Below are 26,560 nucleotides of genomic sequence, written 5' to 3' on the forward strand. Positions count from 1 at the left end.
TATGAAACTTTGATAAGAGTTCTAGACGGCCAGAGGTTTCTTTCCTCGAATCCAAACACACACGACAATGCATGTGAATTTTATGGAAAATTTTATTATCTACCATGGGCAATCTACAGGGAAACAATACAGAAAAAGACAAAACAAACAAAGTACAGAGGAACATTGACAAAGGAGACTGACTTGTGATGTGAGATTGGTAGAATGAGCGTGCAGTGAATGCATATAGCTGGGGATTCCTGTTCTCGTTAATTTAAACAAAAATATGCACTAATCTGTACTTTTAGTAGACCACAGTGTTGGATGTCTTGAACCCCCCCCCCCCCCCCCCCCCCCCCCCCCGGGGTGAGCTCAGGCCCTCAAAAAGGGTAGCTCGGAGCACTTTCATGGTTTGATGTGTCCTCGTCACCTCGTGGTGAGGTGGGCGTCCTGCCTGGGCCAGTCTTCGGCAAGTTGGTTCGGTGAGACAAGAGCTGACTCAGAGAGCATAGCTCCAGCCTTTTTATGGCCGAAGTGAGACATTCAAGTTTGCAGAAATACAGTCACTAGTGGCATTCATGTAAAGTTCTTAAAATATTAAATCCCAGTCAAGTCCAGTGCAGACTGTAGTTGGTAAACCCGCGTTTGCAGTGACTCCCCGGCACCTGTGTGTGTCGCTGTGGTTCTGTCCGAACTCCCACCCTGGATGGGCAGATGTCTTGTGGCATGCAGCAGGGAGCAGCCGCCTTTGTTGGTGAGGCTCTCTAGGCTGGCTCGGGGTGGAGGTTAATTAATTTAGCGTTCTTGTGCGAACAGGGTATCGTTATCTCCGCTTTGATGCTCCGGGTGCTGGTAATTCACTGAGCGTCGGCATACCAAAGCAAATGTCTGTGTCTTGCTTCTGATGATCATACCTGGTGATTCACTTGGCGTCTGTATGTGAAGTTGAGTCTCGCCACTCCGTGGTTGTCTATCTCGGCGGGATGAGCGAGTCTCGCCGGAGACTGGGGTGCTGGGTGTCATCTTTTCCTAGCGTGTCCGCTACAATGAAGATGTCCGTGCTTAGGTACATCGATTAGTCTCCCTCTTATTTTGGTGCTAAAGTTCTGCGTCAACTTTATGACGACAAAGAAAAAGTGAATAAAGTGAACTCGGGCCATGTCTGGAAGCCTCATGGCTGCAAACTGTTTCACTTTGTTGAAGATACATAAATACAGTCTTTTAAACTGGGACAGTCTTCACATATTTGCAGATTTAAATTTGACTTATAAAGTACTGCATGATTTGGCTCCAGCTCTTCTGGCTGAGTTCATCAGCCAAAGAAACAGCTCTGAGCGTGTCACTCGAGGCTCTGTCAGAGGTGACTCTCATTCCTCTGCGCAGGAGCACTTTCAGTAAGTCAGCCTGGTCAGTGAGGAGCGCTGGTGAGTGGAACTCAGTAACTGAGGAGGTTAAACTGCTTACAACATACAAGGCCTTCACAAAAAAACTGAAAATGTGGCTAGTTAACACCTACAGCTGCCAACACTAAAAGACAAGTATGTTATGTTTTTTTTTTTGTTATGATCAAATAATTTGTGGTTTTATTCTCTCTTTATAGTATAGTAAGTCTTTGATTATGTATCCTGTATTATATTGTCTTGTAGATGTATTTTACTACTTTTTTACATCATGGCCAGGGGACTACAGATGAAAACTAGCCTTCTGGCTAATTCTGGCTTTTTTAACCATGTGTATTTCATGTGTTTTATTAAATTGCATTGTCCCCTTTCAAATAAACTGATTAATAATAATAATAAGAGGAATTGTGGTTAAAAATCCCGGATAAATATTGTCATCGTCACGGATAATGCTGCAAACATTCTTGCTTCTGCACAGCTCAGAAATGTAACACTGTAATTGTTTTGACTTCAAAGAGCAAGTCATGGAAAAAACATAAAACCACTTGCATGACCAACAGAATATTATTCTATTTATTTTCAATGTCAGATTATTTGGGTTCCTTCTCATATATTTTTTCCGGATACATATTCATTTATATTACATGATATATAGTATGTTGAGAGGAACAGGGATATTTAAAAAAAAAAAAAACACAAACAAATATAAAACTGAGATGTGTCTCTGTGAGAGGAGTGAACTCATGGTATGGTTATCATAATGAATTGAAAAAATGTAGCTCCCTAATTATGTTTAAAACAAGAGGGATATAGGAATATACAAATCAGGTAAAGGTGAAAATAAATAAATAAAATTTAAGGAATACAATATTGTTTGTGTATATGTATGTATGTAGGTATGTATGTATGAGATAAACACTAATATTGATTAACTATGAAGATGATAAAGAAGTTAGCAATGCTAGCTTGAATACAGTGGGTTGTGTGTATTTCAACTGTTACGTTTGCATTACACTTGTATGGACATATATATATCAACCCAAGTATATATATATTTTATACTTACAATACACTGCATATGATTAGTCTAGTACTGTCATGGTTGTATCGTTGAGCCTTCACCTTATCGTGGTGGAGGAGTTTGTGTGTCCCAATGATTCTAGTAGCTAAGTTGTCTGGGGCTCTATGCCCCTGGCAGGGTCACCCATGACAAACAGGTCCAAGGTGAGGGACCAGACAAAGTATGGCTCCAACACCCCTTATGATGACGAAAAATATTGGATCTCGTTTTCCTTCGCCCGGACGTGGGTCACCGGGGCTCCCCCCTGGAGCCAGGCCTGGACGTGGGGCTTGAAGGCGAGCACCTGGTGGCCGGGCCTGCACCCATGGGGCCTGGCCGGGCACAGCCCGAAAGGGTAACGTGGGTCCCCATTCCCATGGGCTCATGACCTGTGGGAGGGGCCATAGGGATCAGGTGCAATGTGAACTGAGCAGTGGCCGAAGGCAGGGACCTTGGCGGTCTGATCTCTGGCTACAAAAGCTGGCTATAGGGACATTGAACATCACCTCTCTGGCAGGGAAGGGAGCCCGAGCTGGTGTGCGAAGTCGAGAAGTTCTGAGGAGATATAGTCGGGCTCGCCTCAACACACAGCTTGGGCTCTGGTACCTATCCTCTCGAGATAGGTTGGACTCTCTTCCACTCTGGAGTTGCCCACGGTGAGAGGCAGCAGGTGTGGGTATATATATTGCCCCCCGGCTCGACGCCTGTACATTGGGGTTCACCCTGGTGGACAAGAGGGTAGCCTCCCTCCGCCTTCGGGTGGGGGACGGGTCCTGACTGTTGTTTGTGCACATGCACCAAACACAGTTCAGAGTACCCACTCTTTTTGGAGTCCTTGGAGGGGGTGCTGGAGAGTGCTCCCGCTGGGGACTCCATCGTTCTGCTGGGGGACTTCAATGCTCACATGGGCAATGACAGTGAGACATGGAAGGGCGTGATTGGGAGGAACGCCCCCCCCCCCCCCCCCCCGATCAGAACCTGAGCGGTGTTCTGTTATTGGACTTCTGTGGTCATCATGGATTGTCCATAACGAACACCATGTTCAAGCATAAGGTCGCACTTCGATCATTGACTTTGTGGTCGTGTCATCGGACTTGCGGCCACATGTCTTGGACACTCGGGTGAAGAGAGGGGCAGAGCTGTCAACTGATCACCACCTGGTGGTGAGTTGGCTCCGATGGTGGGGGAAGATGCCGGTCCGACTTGGCAGGTCCAAACGTATTGTGAGGGTCTGCTTGGAACGTCTGGCAGAATCCCCTATCAGAAGGCATTCCAACTCCCACCTCCGGCAGAACTTTACCCACGTCTTGGGGAAGGCGGGGGACCATGTTCCGCGCCTCCATTGCGCGGGGGACCATGTTCCGCGCCTCCATTGCCGAGGTGGCCGACCGGAGCTGTGGGCGTAAGGTAGTCGGTGCCTGTTGTGGCGGCAATCCCCGAACTCGTTGGTGGACACCAGCAGTGAGGATACCATCAAGCTGAAGAAAGAGTCCTACCGGGCCTTTTTGGCCTGTCGGACTCCTGAGGCAGCTGATGCTGGTGCCTCCCTGGTGATGTGTTCCGGGCATGTCCCACCGGGAGGAGACCCCAGGGACACAAGACACGCATTTATCATTAACCTCCTGTGCAGAAGAGCTGCCAAATGCTCTACTGCGCTTTGGCAGAATTCCTCTCTTGTCCTCAGGTCATCTAATTCATTCTCGTACGAGCTTAAAAAGGTTTTCGATCACCCCGTCAAGCGTAGGGAAGCCACTCGGCACCTCCTAGCCCTCACCCAAGGGTCAAATTCTGTCGCTTCATACTCCATAGATTTCAGAATACTTAGAATATGAGTGAATGTGGTTGGGATGCCACCGCTTTAAGAGTGATTTTATTTAAAGGATTATCAGAACAGCTCAAAGACGAGCTCACAGCCAGAGACGAAGACACCTCTCTTCAGGAATTACTTTCGGTAGCTATAAAATTGGACGATCGTCTTCATGAAAGTGCTAAAGAGGGAGGAATTAGGACGCGCAGTATAACACCATCCGCGGGGGCAGGACCTCCAGCCACTCCGCCGCACACTTAACCACCTGCTCCCTCCCTTTCACTGTCCACTGGATTGGAGGAGCCCATGCAACTTGGCAAAACCCGTTTAAACCCCCTGGAACGTCAGCGCCGCTTTACTCAGCGATTATGCATTTATTGTGGACAGTCAAGTCACTTCATTGCCACCTGCACCCTCATACCAAAAGACCCGGCTGACCACATCGCTCTCAGGTCGTGGTGAGCCAAACCAACACCTCTCCCAGCTCTCCCTCCCAGATGACCATTCCTTCACGTATTCTTAGGCCCGCTCGCAACACCTCTATTACAACCCTCACTGACTCCGGCGCTGATGACAATTTTATTCATGAGGGCTTGGCGTGTCAGCTTCATCTTCCCCTCAAGCCCCTCCCATTCCCTAAGAAGGTTCCTGCCTTGGACGGGCATCTCATCTCCCCTGTCACCCACCAAACAGCACCATTCACCCTGCTCATTTCCATAAATCACAGTGAAACCACCCATCTGTTCGTCATTCCCTCCACTCTGTTAGTTCTTGGTATCCTCTGGCTCCAGAAACACAACCCTGACATCGATTGGACTCACCTGTCCATCACTGGCTGGAGTCCATTCTGCCACTACCAATGTCTTCTCTCAGCCATCCCGACCTCCAACAACCCTCAACCACCAGTAATCCCTATCGAGCTCTCCCGGGTACCGCAAGAATGTCACGACTGTAAGGATCTTGCCCTCTCTCCCGCCCCACCACCGCGCCTATGACTGCTCTATTGACCTCTTGCCTGGTGCTCCTCTCCCTCCGAGCCGCTTATTTAACCTTTCCCGTCCAGAAAAGGAAGCTATGGAGAGTTAAATCCACGACTCTCTTGCCTCAGGACTCATCCGGCCCTCCTCTTCCCCACTAGGGGCTGGATTTTTCTTCGTTGAGAAGAAAGATACCACTCTCCGCCCCTGCATTGACTTCCATGGTCTCAACGAGATAACAGTGAAGAAAAAAGCCCCCCTGCCACTCATTGACCCATTCTTCGAACCCCTCTACGACGCCCAAATATTCACTAAGTTGGATCTGCGCAACGCCTATCATCTCATCTGTATTAGAATGTGTGACGAATGGAAAACTGCCTTCAACACTCCCCTCGGACACTTTGAGTACCTGGTCATGCCTTTTGGCTTAACCAACGCTCCCGCAGTGTTCCAAACCATCAATGACGTCCTCCATGACATTCTCAACCGGTTCGTCTTTGTATATCTTGACGACATCCTCATTTTCTCTCGCTCTTCTGAAGAACATCGCCAGCATGTCTGCCAAGTCCTTTGTTGAAGAAGTTGAAGAAGAAGAGGTGGAAAGTGGGTTCTTTGGCAGAAAGAGAAGAGGAAAGCACAGAGCCTAGAACTGAATGTGGGGACTTTGAATGTTGGGACTATGACAGGAAAATCTCGGGAGTTGGTTGACATGATGATTAGGAGAAAGGGTGATATATTGTGTGTCCAGGAGACCATGTGGAAAGGCAGTAAGGCTAGAAGTTTAGGGGCAGGGTTTAAATTATTTTACCATGGTGTACATGGGAAGGGAAATGCAGTCGGGGTTATTTTAAAAGAAGAGTTGGCTAAGAATGTCTTGGAGGTGAAAAGAGTATCAGATCAAGTGATGTGGCTGAAACTTGAAATTGAGGGTGTTATGTATAATGCGATTAGTGGCTATGCCCCACAGGTAGGATGTGACCTCGAGGTGAAAGAGAAATTCTGGAAGGAGCTAGACGAGGTAGTGAGGAGTTAGGCTACAGGGAGAAGAGATAGCAAGGGTGGAGGACTTTAAATACTTGGGGTCAACCGTCCAGAGCAATGGTGAGTGTGGTCAGGAAGTGAAGAAACGGGTCCAAGCAGGTTGGAACGGGTGGAGGAAGGTGTCAGGTGTGTTATGTGACAGAAGAGTCTCTGCTAGGATGAAGGGCAAAGTTTATAAAACAGTGGTGAGGCCAGCCATGATGTACGAATTAGAGACAGTGGCACTGAAGAGACAACAGGAAGCAGAGTTGGAGGTGGTGGAAATGAAGATGTTGAGGTTCGCTCTCGGAGTGACCAGGTTAGATAAAATTAGAAATGAGCTCATCCGAGGGACAGCCGAGGTTCGATGTTTAAGTTAAGACAAAGTTAGAGAGAGCAGACTTCGATGGTTTGGACACGTCACGAGGAGAAATAGTGAGTATATTGGTAGAAGGATGGGCTTACATGGAAAAAGGATGACGTGCTGTGGCGACCCCTGAAAGGAAAAGAAGAAGATAGAAGTGTGAATTCTATCTTTCCTCCGTCTACTTCTTAGGATACATCATTACCAAGGCTGAGTGAGAACCTGATCTAGCTAAGATCCAAGCTGCCATTCCCTCCACCCGCAAGGAGCTGCAATGATTCCGAGGGTTCGCAATTTCTACCATCGTTTCATCTGTGACGACAGCAAACTTGCTGTTCCCCTCACCAGTCTCACATCCACCAGTTCCCCATTCTGTTGGACCCAGAAGCAATGCAAGCATTTGAACGCCTTAAGGATCTATTCACCAGAGCCACCATCCTGAGACACTCTGACCCCTACAGTTCGTCGTGGAAGTTGACCCCTCTGACACGGACGGGGGCTGGAGCCGTCCTTTCCCAGCAAGACCTTGTGTCCCAAAAATTACATCCCTGTGCTTTTTTTCCCCCAGCGCCTTTCCACTTCCGAGCGGAATAATGATGTGGGGAATCGGGAGCTACTAGCCATCGTCTGGGCCCTGGAGGAGTGGAGGCACTGGCTGGAGGGGAGAGCTGTTCCGTTCATTACATATGGACTGACCACAAAAACCTCGCCTATCTCTGTCACGCCAAGCGGCTTAACCACCCGCAAGCTCGTTGGACCTTATTTCTCAGCCGTTTCAATTTCAGCCTCTCCTTCCACCCTGTTTCCCGCAACGGCAAGCCTGATGCTTTCTCTCTCGTATTTTTTCACCCCCCTCCAGCCCAGTAGAACTGGAACCCATCCTTACTTCCTCTTGCTTCGTTAGGGCTGCCACTTGGAAGATCGAGCAAACTGTTAAGAAAGTTAACCCTAACCCAAACTGATAACAAGACCGGACACCCTGACCGTCGCTTCGTGCCTGATTCCGCCCACTCAGGAGTACTTCAATGGGCCCACAACACCAAACAGCCGTGGCCCAATGGTTAAGATCATCGCCTGCCACCGTGGTGGACCTAGGTTCAAGACCCCAACTGGACCATCCGCCAACATCCCCCGGATTCACGGCTGTGGTGTCCTTGAGCAAGACACTGATACCCCGAAATGCTCCCCGGGCGCTTCAGCTGCCCCCTGCTCCCGTGTGTTCCACTAACATGTGTCTGTGTTCACTGTGATGGGTTAAATGCAGAGAACAAATTTCATGTGCATGCATGCATGTTCATGACAATAAAAAAGGTGATTCTTCTTCTATTCGTCTTCATCCTGGTATCACCCAAAGCACTGATTTCATTCAACAACACTTCTGGTGGCCCAGTCTGGCCTTCTCCGTCTGTGCCCGAGGTAAAGCCTCTCATCAACCCCCAGCTGGTCTGCTGCGCCCTTTACCTATTCTGAGCCGCCCTTGGTCCAACATTTCCCTGGACTTCGTTACGGGCCTACCCCCCTCTGAAGGTAAAACCATCATCCTCACTATCATAGATAGGTTCTCCAAGTGTGTCCATTATGTTCCCCTTCCCAAATTGCCCTCTGCTTTGGAAACCACTAACCTTCCTGTCTGCCACCTGTTCAGACTTCATGGCATCCCTATTGACATTTTCTCAGACCGGGGTCATCAGTTCTCCTCCCAGGTTTGGAAGGAGTTCTGCAAGGCAGCAGGCGCATCAGCCAGTCTGTCTTTCGGCTACCACCCCCAATCCATCGGCCAGACGGAGCGGGCAAACCAAAGTCTGGAGTCTGCGCTTCGCTGCAGTGCTGCCCGTAATCACGCCTCTTACAGCACCTTTCTTCCTTGGGTAGAATATGTCCACAACTCCCTCACCAGCTCCGCCACAGGTATGTCTCCCCTCATGGCATGCCACGGTTTCCAACCTCCTTCGTTTAAGGAACAGGAGCATATGGTCGCGGTTCCCGCGGTGAGGGAGCGCTTTCAACGAGTCCAATCCGTGTAGAAGGACGTCACCAAAATTATCAACGTCACCTCTGTACAGTTCAAACCTACCCTATCTCTTAAGATCCACCCGACATTTCATGTTTTCCTGCTTAAGCCAGTCTCCACCAGTACCCTTAGCCCTCTGGCCGTACCGCCTCCGCCCCCCGTGTCATCAAGGATCACCCTGTCTTTACGGTGTAGCGCATCCTTGATGTGCGGCCCCGGGGCAGGGGCTTTCAGTTTTTGGTGGATTGGATATGGTCCTTTTTATGAGGCGCACAACTGGCAAGTCTCCTGGAGTCCCCTTTTTTGGAGCTTGGGTGGCGCTTTGTGCCTCGCCTCCCTCTCTCTCTATCTCTCCCCCCCCCCCCCCCCCCCACACACACCCCCAGCAATCAGACCACCTTGGCCGCGCACTTGTCCTCTATCAGCACTCATCACTGCCTGCATAAAAGCCTCCCGGATCCAGGAAACCATTGCAAGAGTATTTACACGTTATTGTGGTGCAAAGGCGGACTCTCACACTCTCGTACGTAAATTACTCGACTTCCCGAAATCATACTTACCTCCTTGTGTTCTCCTTCATCTCCAGTGCTCCTTCCGTGCCCCACGCATCGCTGTCTCCTCCAGCCACGCCGCCAAGATATCCCATCTGCTCACGCTCCCGCTTCCTGCACACGCCACATCCAGACTACCCACCATCTCACCTTGGATATCCCTACCTTGAGTCAACCCCAAATAAACCATTCTAAAACTACGCCCTCTGCTTCAGTCTGCTTTTGGGTCCAGTCAAAGCTGATATGTTTAGTATCGTGAGTACTTTGTCATTACTACCTTACATGGACCGGACCATGGACTAGCGTAAAATTCCTAGAATATAATATCTACAATTAGCTTCCTAAATCATTACTATTATACAAGTTAGTTATGTTTGCAGAATTAAGGGTATAATCTAAGACTTTTACTTCTTCCTACTCTTTTTGAACATATACATTGCAAAATTCCTTTATTTCCTAATTTCTTTGTTTTGTTTTTCCATTCCTCACAAGTTTATCTTGTTGAATTTGTCTTCTGTATATGTTCAGTAAAAATAGAGATTTTTTTCCCCCTTCTGTGATTATATTGTTTTTGTGTGTGTTTTGTAGATGAAAGGATCCATCAAGCTCACCTTTGAAAAAAGTTACCTGAGACCATCGCCTCCCACTGTTTCAACAATTGCTACAGGAGAGAGTCTCTATAACCGGTCAATGGTGAGTATTAAAATCGATTTGTCCTGCATGTGAACTGACATATCCAAGTAGATTTGCTACATCCTTGTCCCGTCTCTCACTCAGGTGTTGCAAACTCAACTCAGCAGAGGACAAGGTGAGTTTTACTTCAATCTTATGGCTGTCTCAAGAAATATAAACCTACAAATGTGTATAATAACATCCATGGTTTGTGACATTACTGAGGAAATAAATTTTTTGAAATTTCTCAATGACGTCAGGTCTAGTAATTTTGATTTCCTGTACACGTTTGTCAAAATCTATATTTAAAAAAGTTATTAGTATTTAGTTTTGTGTGTGACATACATGTAATAGTTACCTAAATGTGAGTTTCTTTCTGAAGGACACTGCCTGATGAAGATTAAAGTGACACGAGCCAGTGCTAAAATACCGGACAAACCTCTTAGAATGATGTAATTGAAACATGCATAAATCTTGTGAATAAAATGTGTTTAAATACTTTTAATAAGTTTTATATTTGTTTAAAATATACAATCCACCAACTAGGTGGCATGGTGGAGGACTGGTTAGAGCATGTGCCTCACAGTTCTGAGGACCAGGTTCAATCCCCGGCCCCGCCTGTGTGGAGTTTGCATGTTCTCCCCATGCCTCCGGGTTTTCTCTTCCTCCCACATTCCAAAAACATGCATGGTAGGTTCATTGACAACTCTAAATTGCCCGTAGGTGTGAATGTGAGTGTGAATGGTTGTTTGGTTTGTATGTGCCCTACGATTGGCTGGCAACCAGTTCAGGGTGTACCCCGCCTCCTGCCCGATGATAGCTGGGATAGGTTCCAGCACGCCCGCGACCCTAGTGAGGAGAAGCGGCTCAGAAAATGGATGGATGGATGGAATCCACGAACAAGCGTTATATACAGTAGGGCACTGATGTTTATGAACTTGAAGGAGATATGAAATGTAACACCACTCAGAACCATTCGTTTTTAGTTCTTTATAAAAATGTAACAATTTCAAAATGGTATACATAAATAGGCAGACATTCCTGGAAGTAAATATAAAATGAGATGTAAATGGATCTACAAATATTTATAAAGTAATATACCATGCACATTTCGACTGGAGCAATGCTGTGAAAATATGAATTGTGGTTCCTCATTGTTTGCTTGTCTGAATCCTATATAATGTCCTTGGAGATTTTCCACATTACATATTGGCGATTGGCGGCCTTGGTTGAATTGTTTGTTGTTCTCTCCAGGGTGAAGAAGGTCATCAGCTGTCCGGATGTCATTCCACATTCGTCTGGCTAGGCGTAAAACTCCCTTGTTGAAGATGGTATCCATGAGGTTTGACATGTCTGCAGTTATGGCAGAAAACAATCTGTTGATTAGGGGCTGAAGAGTTGGAGGAGTTTCCCCAGATGTCTCGAGACGGACGTCAAAACATGGAGCTGGAGTCACGTCAGAAATTTCTTTATCACTATATGTGATTACTTAAAACTCAGTCTGTCAGCTCTCTCCTGTAAAGCAATACATTATGGTGATTAGATTTTGTTTGTGAAATTGGCTTTCCATTGTTACAAATATTGCATCTATTCTTTCTGATGTCTACAGATGAAAGCCCTTCAAAGAAGTTTTTAAAAATTACCTCATACCCATCCCATCAACAAAAATTAATGAATACAATACAGTACCATTTTTTTTTCTGTTTTCATTCTTGTACGCATACATTTACATGCTTGGATGTTAAACAAATTTTTATCACGGGCCACATTGTAGCTGCAATTTCGCCCGGAGTTCCTCAAGGCTCTGGATATTGTAGGGCTGTCCTGGTTAACACGCCTCTGCAACATCGCGTGGACATCAAGGACAGTGTTTCTGGATTGGCAGACTGGGGTGGTGGTCCCCCTTTTTAAGAAGGGGGACCGGAGGGTGTGTTCCAACTACAGGGGGATCACACTCCTCAGCCTCCTTGGTAATGTCTATTCAGGGGTGCTGGAGAGGAGGGTCCGTCGGGAAGTTGAATCTCAGATTCAGGAGGAGCAGTGTGGTTTTCGTCCTGGCCGTGGAATAGTGGACCAGCTCTACACTCTTAGCAGGGTCCTCGATGGTGCATGGGAGTTCGCCCAACCAGTCTACATGTGTTTTCTGTACTTGGAGAAGGCGTTCGACCTTGTCCCTCGGGGTGTCCTGTGGGGGGTGCTTCGGGAGTATGGGGTACCGAACCCCCTGATACGGGCTGTTCGGTCCCTGTACGACCAGAGTCAGAGTTTGGCCCGCATATCCGGCAGTAAGTCGGACTCGTTTCCGGTTGGACTCCGCCAAGGCTGCCCTTTGTCATCGATTCTGTTCATAACTTTTATGGACAGAATTTCTAGGCGCAGCCGAGGCGTAGAGGGGGTCCGGTTTGGTGGCCTCAGTATTGCATCTCTGCTTTTTGAAACTCTCACTGCAGCAGTTCGCAGCTGAGTGTGAAGCTGCTGAGATGCGAATCAGCACCTCCAAATCTGAGACCATGTCCTCAGTCGGAAAAGGGTGGCGTGCCCTCTCCAGGTCGGGGATGAGATCTTGCCCCAAGTGGAGGAGTTCAAGTATCTTGGGGTCGTGTTCACGAGTGAGGGAAGAATGGAACGGGAGATCGACAGGCGGATCGGTGCAGCGTCTGCAGTGATGCAGACTTTGTATCGATCCGTTGTGGTAAAGTAGGAGCTCAGCCGGAAGGTAAAGCTATCGATTTACCGGTCGATCTACGTTCCTACCCTCACCTATGGTCACGAGCTGTGGGTCGTGACTGAAAGAACAAGATCCGAAACAAGTTTCCTCCACATGGTGTCCGGGCTCTCCCTTAGAGATAGGATGAGAAGCTCGGTCATCCGGGAGGATCTCAGAGTAGAGCCGCTGCTCCTCCACATCGAGAGGAGCCAGATGAGGTGGCTGGCGCATCTGATTCGGATCCGTCCCGGACGCCTCCCTAGTGAGGTGTTCCAGGCACGTCCCACTGGGAGGGGACCCCGGGGACGACCCAGGACACGCTGGAGAGACTACATCCTTCGGCTGGCCTGGGAACGCCTCGGGATCCCTCCGGAAGAGCTGGATGAAGTGGCTGGGGAGAGGGAAGTCTGGGCGTCCCTGCTAAAGCTACTGCCCCCGCGACCCGACCTCGGATAAGCGGTAGAAAATGGAAGGATGGATGGAAGTCAAGGATAATAGTTTGTTCAGCTATTTTTCAAGTTACTGTAAAAATGCTTTTGGGCACAAAAAATGCTTTTGCGACAGCTGAACATTTTTTACGTATGACATTTTGGACGTTTTGGTAAAATTTTTAGGAAGAATCATGATAGTTGACAATTTGCTTTCACCTGTGATTTACAGTTTCTAAAAGCGTGTTTGTGTGGAAATGCATGTGTAAAAATCATGGCAATATGTGAGTGCATAGCGTACCTCCTCATCTGGTACCCAGAGTTGTAGTCAGCCAGGGGTTGTAGTCAGCCGGGGTCACCAATAGCGAGGCACTCCTCTTGGGAAGTCAACAAAGTATATGATAAATTCACCGGACATTGCCTCTGTACTACAATGTGGAGTATTGTTTTTTTTTTTTACAGCTTTTACCTAAGCTACTTGTTGCTAAATGGGGCTAATAATTAATTAAATGTAATGTAAATGCTGATAACTTTAAACTATATTGGCACAAGTTTATTTGCCAATTTTATTCAGTATGACATTTATTCAGTTTTTTTTTCCGGACTGGTTAAAGAGACATGCTGGAAATTGCGGAGCTGTTTTTAACGAGTTGTAACTCATTTTTATCAAGCTGTTGCTTTAATAAAAGTAGCAAAATAATCACAACAACTGTTGTTCCCGTGGAGCAGATTAAAAAATTGATGATGTCCGCGCTCAAGATACAAGATACAGTCGACAAGATTACTTTTCACCGTGTCCACCGATTGGTGGACACTCATCATTGCAAAGTTTTTAGACTTTCAGTAAAAAGTGTTAGTAAAATCCAAAGGTCGGGAGCTTAAAGGGACTTTGTTTGGAATGAACGACCAGTTTCCCAAAGAGATTAATTAGAGGCGTAGAGTTTTGTAGCCGTTGGTGAAGAATTTCCGTGACAAAGGCAAACGAGCGTGGTTAGTTGTCGACAAGCTATGTCGACGGCCAACTGTTTCGTGATGACAACATCACGCCCTGGCTCTTCTAAATAAGTACTACTTTTGATCTGTTGTCGTTATGAATTGTCAAAAATATATTGTATTTTGTTTCATTCTTTCCAGTTTTGCTCAGATAAACAAAAACGGAATCACGCATGCCACCAGCATGAATCCTCACTCCTATCTCTCTGCTTTCCTAAACTTGTCAGCCACTTCTACAATTATTATGGGAGGTGATTTTAACCTTACGCTAAATCCCCTAATAGATCGCTCAAATTTCAAAAACAGTAATCAGCCACAATGCTCCAATATACTAGAGAAGTATATGGATGACTTTGGTCTCATTGACATATGGAGGCTGAAAAACCGTACAAAAAGAGAATACACATTTTTCTCATCAGTTCACCGCTCTTTCTCAAGAATAGATTTCTTTCTTTCAAACAATTCGGCAGCTCAAAGAATTACTCCCAAAATACGTCCAATCATCATCAGCGGCCACGCACCGATTTCTCTCAATCTAAAAATTTTATCAAATTTGGGAACCCCACCAACATGGCGCTGCAACGCGTCCCTATTGAAGGACCCGGGTTTTGATTCTTTCGTGAGCAAGGAATGCGATGTTTCTGAAATTTAACGACTCCCTAACGATATCCCTATCTCTGTTGTGGGAAACCGGGAAAGCTGTTTTGAGAGGTCGAATCATATCATATTTTTCATATAAGAAAAAACAAGAACAAAAATTGGAAAATGTAATTGAGGAAAAAATTAAACACCTCACATAAGAATATGCAATTAATCCGATAGATACGCTTGGAAACCAACTTCAAAATGCAAAACATCAGTTTGACGTTATCAAAAAGAACAGATTTTCTACAACAACAGTTAAGATAGACTAGCTTTGAGTATAATAATAAATCGGGAAAATTCCTTGTGAACCAACTTCAGCGCAATAAAGAAAAATCATTAATTACAGCCATTCAAGATTCAAACGGCAACTGTACACAGTCACCGTTAGAAATAAATGACATTTTTTATAATTTCTATAGCAGCTTATACGCATCTTCGAACAACCCAGATCAAAAAGAAATTGAAACTTTTATTAAGGATCTAAACATCCCTGAATTAAATACACAAATTAAAGACAGTGTTGATGTTCCTTTAACCATAACATAATTACATAACGATAAAAAAATATCAGAATCAGAATCATCTTTATTTGCCAAGTATGTCCAAAAAACACACAAGGAATTTGTCTCCGGAAGTTGGAGCCGCTCAAGTACGACAACAGACAGTCAATTGACAGAGAACACTTTTGAGACAAAGACATTGACAAAAAACAAAAACAAAAAAAAAAACAGTCACTGAGCAGTAAAGGGTTGCTAGTTATCTGGTAATGCCGGTAAATTTTTTTTTTTGACAATTGTGCAAAAAGATGCAGAGTCTTCTAGCACTTAGAGCAGTTCAAATGACTAATCTTGCAATAGTCGGTCGGGTGCAATGACCATTGTGCAAAGGGCGCCGAGACTTCAAGGAGTGTATGCGGTTTAAAGTGACGAGTAGTGCGATAATCTGGGACAATGTTGGTTGTGCAAATGTTGCAGATACTCCTCAATCAGTGTGCAAATGGAGCAGATGCTACTCTGGCATGAGTGGCCAGTATTGGTCAACAACAGATATGCAAATAGTGTAGCGTGGCGAGACAACTACAGTGAGTGCACGAGTAATGTATCATTGGCCCCACAGAAATGTGACAACAAACTCAAGTCAAAAAATTGCCAGCATGTTGTAATGGAATTGGAGGTTAGATGTTTAAGAAGTTGATTGCAAGAGGGAAGAAGCTGTTGGAATGTCTGCTCGTTCGAGTTTGCATTGTTCGGTAGCGCCTACCTGAGGGAAGGAGCTGGAAGAGCTGGTGACCGGGATGCGGAGGGTCCAAGAGGATTTTGCACGCTCTTGTCTTCGTTCTGGCAGCGTGCAAGTCCTCAAGGGTGGGTAGGGGGGTACCGACAATCCTTTCAGCTGTTTTGATTGTCCGTTGCGATCGGAGTTTGTCCTTTTTTGTAGCAGCACCAAACCAGACTGTGATGGAAGAAGACAGGACTGATTCGATGACCGCTGTGGAGAAATGCCTCAGCAGCTCCGGTGGCAGGCCGTGCTTTCTTAGAAGCCGCAGAAAGTACATCCTCTGCTGGGCCTTTTTGAGGACGGAGTTGATGTTTGTCGCCCACTTCAGGTCCTGAGAGACTGTAATTCCTAGGAACTTGAAGGTCTCGACGGTTGAGCAGCTGTGGCGAAGGATGCCTCCTGAAGTCCACGATCATCTCTACAGTCTTGAGCGTGTTCAGCTCCAGGTTGTGTCGGCCACAGCTCCAGCCGCTCCGCTTCCTGTCGATATGCAGACACGTCACCGTCCTTGATGAGGCCGATGACAGTGGTGTCATTTGCAAACTTCAGGAGTTTGACAGTCGGGTGCGCTGAGGTGCAGTCGTTCGTGTAGAGAGAGAAGAGCAGCGGAGAGAGGACACAACCTTGGGGCGCCCCAGTGCTGATGCTGCGTGTGGATGAGGTGGCCTCCCCCAGCCTGACCTGCTGTGTCCTGCCTGTCAGAAAGCTGTAAATCCACTGGCAGATAGCAGGTGAGACGCTGAGCTGGAGAAGCTTGGATGAAAGGAGTTCAGGGATGAAGGTGTTGAACGCTGAGCTGAAGTCCACGAACAGGATCCTCGCGTAGGTCACTGCACGGTCGAGGTGTTCTAGGATGAAGTTCAGTCCCATGTTGACTGCATCATCCGCAGACCTGTTCGCTTGGTAGGCAAACTGCAGGGGGTCCAGCAGAGGACCTGTGACACTCTTGAGGTGGTCCAGCACGAGACGTTCAAAGGACTTCATGACCACAGATGTCAAGGCGACAGGCCTGTAGTCATTTAGACCCGAGATTGCAGGTTTCTTGGGGACTGGAATGATGGTGGAGCGTTTGAAACAGGATGGTACTTCGCACAGTTCCAGAGATCTATTGATCTGTGTGAAGACTGGAGCGAGGTGAGGAGTGTGATCCCCCTGTAGTTGCAACACACCCTCCAGTTTAAAAATGGGGACCACCTACCCAGTCTGCCAATCCAGAGGCACTGTCCCTGATGTCTACGCGATGTTGCAGATGCGTGTCAATTAGGACAGCTTTACAACATCCAGAGCCTTAACTCCGGGCGAATCTCATCCACCACTGTGGCCTTGCCACCAAGGACTTCTTTAACCACCTCGGTGACCTCAACCCCAGAAATAGGAGAGCCCGCCTCAGAGACCCCATACCCTGCTTCCTCATCAGAAGGCGTGTCGGTGGAATTGAGTAGGTCTTCAAAGTATTCTCCCCACCAACTCACAACATCCCGAGTCGAGGTCAGCAGCTCCCCATCTCCACTATACATAGTGTTGATGGCGCACTGCTTCCCCCTGCTGAGACGTCGGATGGTAGACCACAATTTCCTTGAAGCCATCCGGAAGGCGTTCTCCATGACCTCACCGAACTCCTCCCATGTCCAAGTTTTTCCCTCAGCGAACACCAAAGCTGAATTCCGCTTGGCCAGCCGGTACCCATCAGCTGCCTCAGGAGTCCCACAGGCAAAAAAGGCCCGATAGGACTCCTTCTTCAGCTTGACGGAATCCCTCACCGCTGGTGTCCACCAACGGATTCGGGGATTGCCGCCACAACAGTCACCGACTACCTTACGGCCACAGCTCCGGTCGGCCGCCTCGGCAATGGAGGTGCGGAACATGGTCCACTCGGACTCAATGTCCCCCGCCTCCACCAAGACGTGGGTGAAGTTCTGCATTGGAACTCCTTCTGACAGGGGATTCTGCCAGACTTTCCCAGGAGACCCTTACAATACGTTTATACGTTGGGCCTGCCAGATCGGACCGGCATCTTCCCCACCATCGGAGCCAACTCACCACCAGGTGGTGATCAGTTAACAGCTCCGCCCCTCTCTTCACCCAAGTGTCCAAGACATGCGGCCACAAGTCCAATAACACGACCACGATCATCGAACTGCAACCTTATGCTTGAACATGGTGTTCGTTATGGACAATCCATGCCCAGTACCCCAGCAGAACGAGTCCCCAGCATGAGTGCTCTCCAGCACCTGCTCCAAGGACTCCAGAAAGGGTGGGTACTCTGAACTGCTGTTTGCTGCATAGGCACAAACAACAGTCAGGACCCGTCCCCCCCACCCAAAGGCGGAGGACGACTAGTCTCTCATCCACCGTGGTGAACCACAATGTACAGGCGCCGAGCAGGGGGGCAATAAGTATACCCACACCTGCTTGCCGCGTCTCACCGTGGGCAACTGGTCCAAGAAGAATCCATTGCGCACATGCACCAATGCGGAGGAGCAGCGGCTCTACTCTGAGCCCCTCCCGGATGACCGACCTTCTCACCTTATCTCTAAGGGAGAGCCCAGACACCCTGCGGAGGAAACTCATTTCGGCCACTGGTGTCTGGGATCTTGTTCTTTCGGTCACGACCCACAGCTCGTGACCATAGGTGAGGGTAGGAACGTAGATTGACCGGTATATTGAGAGCTTCGCCTTTCGGCTTAGCTCCTTCTTCACCACAACAGACCGATACGATCACTGGAGACGCTGCACCGATCCGCCTGTCGATCTCCGGTTCCATTCTTTCCTCACACGTGAACAAGACCCCAACATATTTGAACTCCAACACTTGGGGAAGGATCTCATCCCCGACCTGGAGATTTGAACCCCGGTCCCCAGAACTGTGAGGCAGATGTGCTAAACCAGTCATCCACTGTGCCGGCCAAATGTATGTTTCATATATATCAAATATTACTTCTATTAGTTTATACAACCTTCACATGCTTTATTGTTCCTTGTTCCCAAAGACAGAGCAGCGCGTGATATACAGTGGGTACGGAAAGTATTCAGACCCCTTTAAATTTTCCACTCTTTATGTTACAGGCACGGTGCACGACTGGTTAGCACATTTGCCTCACAGTTCGGAGGACCGGGTTTTGAATCCCAGCCCCGCCTGTGTGGAGTTTGCATGTCCTCCCCGTGCCTGCGTGGATTTTCTCCGGGCACTCTGGTTTCCTCCCACATCCCAAAAACATGCATGGTAGGTTGATTGGAGACTCTAAATTGCCCTTAGGTGTGAATGTGTGCGCGAATTGTTGTTTGTTTATGTGTGTCCTGCGATTGGCTGGCGACCATTTCAGTGTGTACCCCGCCTCTCGCCCGATGATAGCTGGGATATGCTCCAGCGCGTCCACGATCCAAGTGAGGATAAAGCGGTACAGAAAATGGATGGATGGATGTCATATTGCAGCCATTTGCTAAAATCATTTAAGTTATTTTTTTCCTCATTAATGTACACACAGCACCCCATATTGAAAGAAAAAAATAGAATTGTTGAAATGTTTGCCGATTTATTAAAAAAGAAAAACTAAAATATCACAGAACCATTAAGTATCCAGACCCTTTGCTCAGTATTTCGTAGAACCAACCTTTTGAGCTAAGCAGAGTAAGAATCAGAATCATCTTTATCTTGCCAAGTATGTCCAAAAAACACACAAGGAATTTGTCTCCGGGAGTTGGACCCACTATCATATGTACGACAACAGGCAGTCAATTGACAGAGAATACTTTTGAGACATAAGGACATTGAGAAAAACACTGAGCAATAAAAGGTTGCTTGTAATCTGTTAATGCCGGTACATTGTTTTATTTATTTTTTGACAGTTGTGCAAAAAGATGCATAGTCCTCTAGCAATTACAGCGGTTCTTCTTCTTTTCCTTTCGGCTAGTCCCGTTAGGGGTCGCCACAGCGCGTCATCCTTTTCCATGAGAGCCTATCTCCTGCATCCTCCTCTCGAACACCAACTGCCATCATGTCTTCCCTCACGACATCCATCAACCTTCTCTTTGGTCTTCCTCTAGCTCTCTTGCCTGGCAGCTCCATCCTCATCATCCTTCTACCAATATACTCACTCTCTCTCCTCTGGACGTGTCCAAACCATTGAAGTCTGCTCTCGCTAACTTTGTCTCCAAAACATCGAACCTTGGCTGTCCCTCTGATGAGCTCATTTCTAATTTTATCCAACCTGGTCACTCTGAGAGCGAACCTCAACATCTTCATTTCCGCCACCTCCAGCTCTGCTTCCTGTTTTCTCTTCAGTGCCACTGTCTCTAATCCATACATCATGGCTGGCCTCACCACTGTTTTATAAACTTTGCCCTTCATCCAAGCAGAGACTCTTCTGTCACATAACACACCTGACACCTTCCTCCACCCGTTCCAACCTGCTTGGAGCCGTTTCTTCACTTCCTGACCACACTCACCATTGCTCTGGACGGTTGACCCCAAGTATTTAAAGTCCTCTACCCTTGCCATCTCTTCTCCCTGTAGCCTCATTCTTCCCCCACCATCCCTCTCATTCATGCACATATATTCTGTTTTACTTCGGCTAATCTTCATTCCTCTTCTTTCCAGTGCATGCCTCCATCTTTCTAACTGTTCCTCCAGCTGCTCCCTGCTTTCACTGCAGATCACAATGTCATCTGCAAACATCATGGTCCACGGGGATTCCAGTCTAACCTCATCTGTCAGCCTATCCATCACCACTGCAAAAAGGAAGGGGCTCAGGGCTGATCCCTGATGCAGTCCCACGTCCACCTTAAATTCTTCTGTCACACCGACAGCACACCTCACCGCTGTTCTGCTGCCCTCGTACATGTCCTGTATTATTCTAACATACTTCTCTGCCACTCCAGACTTCCGCATGCAGTACCACAGTTCCTCTCTTGGTACTCTGTCATAGGCTTTCTCTAGATCTACAAAGACACAATGTAGCTCCTTCTGACCTTCTCTGTACTTTTCCATCAAGTCCTCTAGCAATTACAGCGGTTCGAATGACTAATATTGCAATAGTCCGGTGCAATGACCATTGTGCAAAAAGGGCGCCGAGACTTCAAGGAATGTATGCAGTTTAAAGTAACTAGTAGTGCGATAATCTGGGACAATGTTGATTGTGCAAATGTTGCAGATACTCCTCAGTCACTGTGCAAGTGGTGCAGATGCTACTCTGGCATGAGTGGCCAGTATTGGTCAAAAACAATTGCATTGTCCCCTTTCAAATAAACTGATTTAAAAAAAAAAAAAAAAAAAAAAACAACAGATATGAAAATAGTGCAGCGCGGCGAGACTACCACAGTGAGTGCACGAGTAATGTATAATTGGCCCGACAGAAATGTGACAACAAACTCAAGACAAATAATTGGCGGCATGTTGCAATGGAATTGTAAATTAGCTGTTTACGAAGTTGATGGCAAGAGGGAAGAAGCTGTTGGAATGTCTGCTAGTTTTAGTTTGAATTGTTCTGTAGCGCCAACCGGAGGGAAGGAGCTGGTGACCGGGATGTGGAGCGTCCAAGAGGATTTTGCACGCTCTTGTCTTAGTTCTGGCAGCGTGCAAGTCCTCAAGGGTGGGTAGGGGTGTACCGACAATCTTTTCAGCAGTTTTGATTGTCCGTTGCTGTCGGAGTTTGTCCTTTTTTGTCGCAGCACCAAACCAGACTGTGATGGAGGGACACAGGACTGATTCGATGACCGCTGTGTAGAACTGCCTCAGCAGCTCCTGTGGCAGGCCGTGCTTCCTCAGAAGCCGCAGGAAGTACATCCTCTGCTGGGCCTTTTTGAGGACGGAGTTGATGTTGATCGCCCACTTCAGGTCCTGAAAGACTGTAATTCCCAGGAACTTGAAGGTCTCGATGGTTGACACAAGGCAGCTGGACAACGTGAGGGGCAGCTGTGGCGAAGGATGCCTCCTGAAGTCCACGATCATCTCTACAGTCTTGAGCGTGTTCAGCTCCAGGTTGTGTCGGCCGCACCAAAGCTACACTTCCTGTCGCTATCCAGACTCATCACCGTCTATGATGAGGCCGTTGACAGTGGTGTCATCTGCAAACTTCAGGAGTTTGACAGCCGGGTGCGTTGAGATGCAGTCTTTCATGTAGAGAGAGAAGAGCAGTGGAGAGAGGACACAACCTTGGGGTGCCTCAGTGCTGATTCTGTGTGTGGATGAGGTGGTCTCCCTCAGCCTCACCTGCTGTGTCCTGCCCGTCAGAAAGCTGTAAATCCACTGGCAGATGGCAGGCGAGACGCTGAGCTGGAGAAGCTTGGAGGAAAGGAGTTCAGGGATGAAGGTGTTGAACGCAGAGTTGAAGTCCATGAACAGGATCCTCGCGTAGGTCCCCGCGCTGTCGAGGTGTTCGGGGATTAAGTGCAGACCCACGTTGACTGCATCATCCACAGACCTGTTTGCTCGGTAGGCAAACTGCAGGGCGTCCAGCAGGGGACCTGTGACGCTCTTGAAGTGGTCCAGCACGAGGCGTTCAAAGGACTTCATGACCACAGATGTCAAGACAACAGGCCTGTAATCATTAAAACCCGAGATTGTTGGTTTCTTGATGACTGGGATGATGGTGGAGCGTTTGAAACAGGATGGTCGGTAGCACAGTTCCAGAGATCTATTGTGTGAAGGCTGGAACGAGCTGGTCCGCGCAGACTTTGAGGCAGGATGGAGACACAAGGTCTGGGCCTGTCGCTTTGTTTATCTTTTGTTGTTTGAAGATGTGTCTCACATCCTGTTCGAGGATGGTTAACGCAGAAGTCAGAGGTGTGATTGCGGTCGGTGGTGCGGCTGGGTGGGTGAGGGATGTGAAAGTGTACTTTTCAAATCTGCAGTAGAAGGTGTTCAAGTCATTGGCTAGTCTACTATTGTTCTAAGCTTGGGGGGGTCGTCGCTTGTAATTGGTCAGCGATTGTAATGCATGCCAGACTGATTTAGAGTCGTTAGCGCTAAACTGTTTTTCCAACTTTGCTGCATAGTTTCTCTTTGCAATGTTAATTTCTTTATTCAGCTGGTTTCTTGTGCGATTATACAGGGCCCTGTCCCCACTTCAATATGCGTCCTCCTTAGCTTAGCGAAGTTGCTTGAGTTTTGCAGTGAACCACGGCTTGTTGTTATTGAATGTGCGTAATGACTTTGTTGGGACACACACATCTTCACAGAAACTAATATTAGATGTCACAGTGTCCGTATAGTCATCCAGGCTGCCAGCTGAATTTTCAAAGACACTCCAGTCTGTGCAGTCTAAACAGCTTTGAAGTTCTATCTTTGCTTCATTGGTCCACTTTTTCACGGTAGGCTTCGCACATTTAAGTTCTTGTCTGTATGTTGGTATTAAGTGAATTAAGCAGTGATCAGACGAGCCCAGGGCTGCACGAGGTATGGCACGGTATGTGTTATTTAGTGTAGTATAGCAGTGGTCTAAAATGTTATTTTCCCTGTAGGACAGTCAATGTGCTGCTTGTATTTAGGGAGTTCGTGGTTGAGTTTAGCTTTGTTAAAGTCCCCGAGAGTAATGAGGGGTGAGTCCAGGTGTTTTTTTTCAATTTTGTTTACTTGTTCAGCGAGCATTAGCAGTGCGGCATTCGTGTTAGCTTGAGGCGGAATGTAAACACCGGCGAGTATGAATGATGCGAGCTCACGAGGCGAGTATAATGGCTTACAGTTCAAAAACAGCGACTCTAACTGTGGATTGCAGTGTGCGCTGAGCTACGTGATGTCCGTACACCATTTTTCGTTGATATAGAAGCATATCCCGCCGCCTTTTGTTTTCCCCGATGAGTCCATGTCGGGCGGCACGGTGGCCGACTGGTTAGAGCGTCAGCCTTACAGTTCTGAGGACCCGGGTTCAATCCCTGGCCCCGCCTGTGTGGAGTTTGCATGTTCTCCCCGTGCCTGCGTGGGTTTTCTCCGGGCACTCCGGTTTCCTCCCACATCCCAAAAACATGCATTAATTGAAGACTCTAAATTGCCCGTGACTGTGCGTGTGCGAATGGTTGTTAGTTTGTATGTGCCCTGCGATTGGCTGGCAACCAGTTCAGGGTGTACACCGCCTCCTGCCCGATGATAGCTGGGATAGGCTCCAGCACGCCCGCGACCCAAGTGAGGAGAAGCGGCTCAGAAAATGGATGGATGGATGGAGTCCATGTCGCAAGATCTCCCCGGTGAAGATGGAAGCCGGGAAGCATGACGGCGCCTCACAAAGCCAAGTCTCCGTAAAGCACATGGCGGCGGAACGTCCAAGGTCTTTACTGGTCTTTATCAGAAGATGAAGCTCGTCCTTTTTGTTGGGTAGGGAGCGTATATTCGCGAGGTGGATCGACGGAAACGCCAAACTGTATCCTCTCTTGCAGAGCTTCACTTGGATGCCGGCTCGCTTCCCTCTGTGGCGTCGCTTCCGTCGCCATGCCCCAAAGACCGCGGTCGCTGTTCCGGTGAGTAACTCAGGGAAAAAACTGAACGGATTTGCAGAAGTTGGTGAAAGAAAGTCCGGAGTAGACTCCTTGATGTTTCGCAAGTCTCCCCTTGTGTAAGTGAGTCGCGTACTATCTCCAAAGACGAACAAAAAACACAAAAACAATAGAGCCATTAGTCTTTTAGGGACTGATGCAACAAGTTTTTCACACCTGGACTTGGGGATCCTTTGCCATTCCTCCTTGCAGACCCTCTCCTTGCACACCCCACAGCATGATGCTGCCACCACCATGCTCCACTGTTGGGACTGTATTGGATGATGAGCAGTGCCTGGTTTTCTCCACACATACCGCTTAGAATTAAGGCCAAAAAGTTCCATCTTGGTTTCATCAGACCAGAGAATCTTATTTCTCACCATTTTGGAGTCCTTCAGGTGTTTTTTAGCAAACTCCATGCGGGCTTTCATGTGTCTTGCACTGGGGAGAGGCTTCTGTCGGGCCACTCTGCCATAAAGCCACGACTGGTGGAGGGCGGCAGTGATTGTTGACTTTCTAGAACTTTCTCCTATCTCCCGCCTACATCTTTGGAGCTCAGCCACAGTGATCTTTTGGTTCTTCTTTACCTCTCTCACCAAGGCCCTTCTCCCCCGATTGCTCAGTTTGGCTGGACGCCCAGCTCTAGGAAGGGTTCCGGTCACCCCAAAAGTCTTCCATTTAAGGATTAAGGAGGCCACAGTGCTCTTAGGAACCTTAAGTGCAGTAGAAATATTTTTGTAAACTTGGCCAGATCTGTGCCTTGCCACAATTCTGTCTCTGAGCTCTTCAGGCAGTTCCTTTGACCTCATGATGCTCTGACATGCACTGTGAGCTGTAAGGTCTTATATAGACAGGTGTGTGGCTTTCCTAATCAAGTCCAATCAGTATAATCAAACACAGGTGGACTCCAATGAAGGTGTAGAACCAACTCAAGGATGATCAGAAGAAATGGACAGCACCAGAGTTACATATACGAGTGTCACAGCAAAGGGTCTGAATACATATGGCTGTGATATTTCAGTTTTTATTTTTTAATAAATCTCTAAAAATGTCAACAATGAATTTTTTTTCTGTCAATATGGGGTGCTGTGTGGAGATTAATGAGGAAAAAAATTAACTTAAATGATTTTAACAAATGGCTGCAGTATAAGAAAGTGAAAAATTAAGGGGGTCCAAATACTTTCCCTACCCACTGTACAGACACACACACGCATCCAACATTGCTGTTTCTTTTTGTTATTTTCCTGCAATGAAGACACGCTTGGCACTGATAACACTGCTTCGCTTAGGCTAGTTATTTAATTTAAAGTCACCACCAGACATTCATTTACACACTTATGGAGTTAATGTATGCAACTTTGAAGTGTAATTGATATGACGAGATGGTGAATTACAACCCCAATTCCAATGAAGTTGGGACGTTGTCTGAAACATAAATAAAAAGAGAATACAATGATTTGCAAATCATGTTCAACCTATATTTAATTGAATACACTACAAAGACAAGATATTTAATGTTCAAACTGAAAAACTTTGTTTTTAGCAAATAATCATTAACTTAGAATTTTATGGCTGCAACACGTTCCAAAAAAGCTGGGACAGGTGGCAAAAAAGACTGAGAAAGTTGAGGAATGCTCATGAAACACCTGTTTGGAACATCCCACAGGTGAACAGGCTAATTGGGAACAGGTGAGTGCCATGATTGGGTATAAAAGGAGCTTCCCTGAATTGCTCAGTCATTCAAGAGCAAAGATGGTGCGAGGTTCACCTCTTTGTGAACAAGTGCGTGAGAAAATAGTCGAACAGTTTGAGGACAATGTTCCTCAATGTACAATTGCAAGGATTTAGGGATTTCATCATCTACGGTCCATAATATCATCAAAAGGTTCAGTGAATCTGGAGAAATCACTGCATGCAAGCGGCAAGGCCGCAAACCAACATTGAATGCCTGTGACCATCGATCCCTCAGGCGGCACTGCATCAAAAAAACAACACCAACGTGTAAAGGATATCACCACATGGGCTCAGGAACACTTCAGAAAACCAATGTCAGTAAATACAGTTCAGAATCAGAATCAGAATCATCTTTATTTGCCAAGTATGTCCAAAACACACAAGGAATTTGTCTCCGGTAGTTGGAGCCGCTCTTGTACAACAGACAGTCAATTTACAGAACACTTTGGAGACATAAAGACATTGACAATA

At 47.2% G+C, this 26,560-nt stretch overlaps 1 protein-coding gene across 3 annotated transcripts in view; it reads right to left on the reverse strand.

Annotated features, from left to right (window-relative positions):
* Positions 1-26,560, reverse strand: part of ak7b (adenylate kinase 7b) — a 224,280-nt gene that overhangs the window by 951 nt on the left and 196,769 nt on the right. Inside the window, exons 17-18 of one of the 3 annotated variants that reach the window (XM_061795578.1) lie at positions 13,278-13,353; positions 10,755-11,356 (exon numbers count right to left, since the gene is read on the reverse strand). The exons of the other annotated variants lie outside the window; for them this stretch is intronic. Of the exons in view, the coding sequence (XP_061651562.1) occupies positions 13,282-13,353 (72 nt within the window). The 3' untranslated portion in view covers positions 10,755-11,356; positions 13,278-13,281. Of the gene's footprint in view, positions 1-10,754; positions 11,357-13,277; positions 13,354-26,560 lie in introns of those variants that run through there. 3 annotated transcript variants of the gene reach the window in all.

The sequence above is a fragment of the Phyllopteryx taeniolatus genome, chromosome 13 (genome assembly GCF_024500385.1).
Source record: "Phyllopteryx taeniolatus isolate TA_2022b chromosome 13, UOR_Ptae_1.2, whole genome shotgun sequence".
Classification (NCBI taxonomy): Eukaryota; Metazoa; Chordata; class Actinopteri; order Syngnathiformes; family Syngnathidae; genus Phyllopteryx; species Phyllopteryx taeniolatus.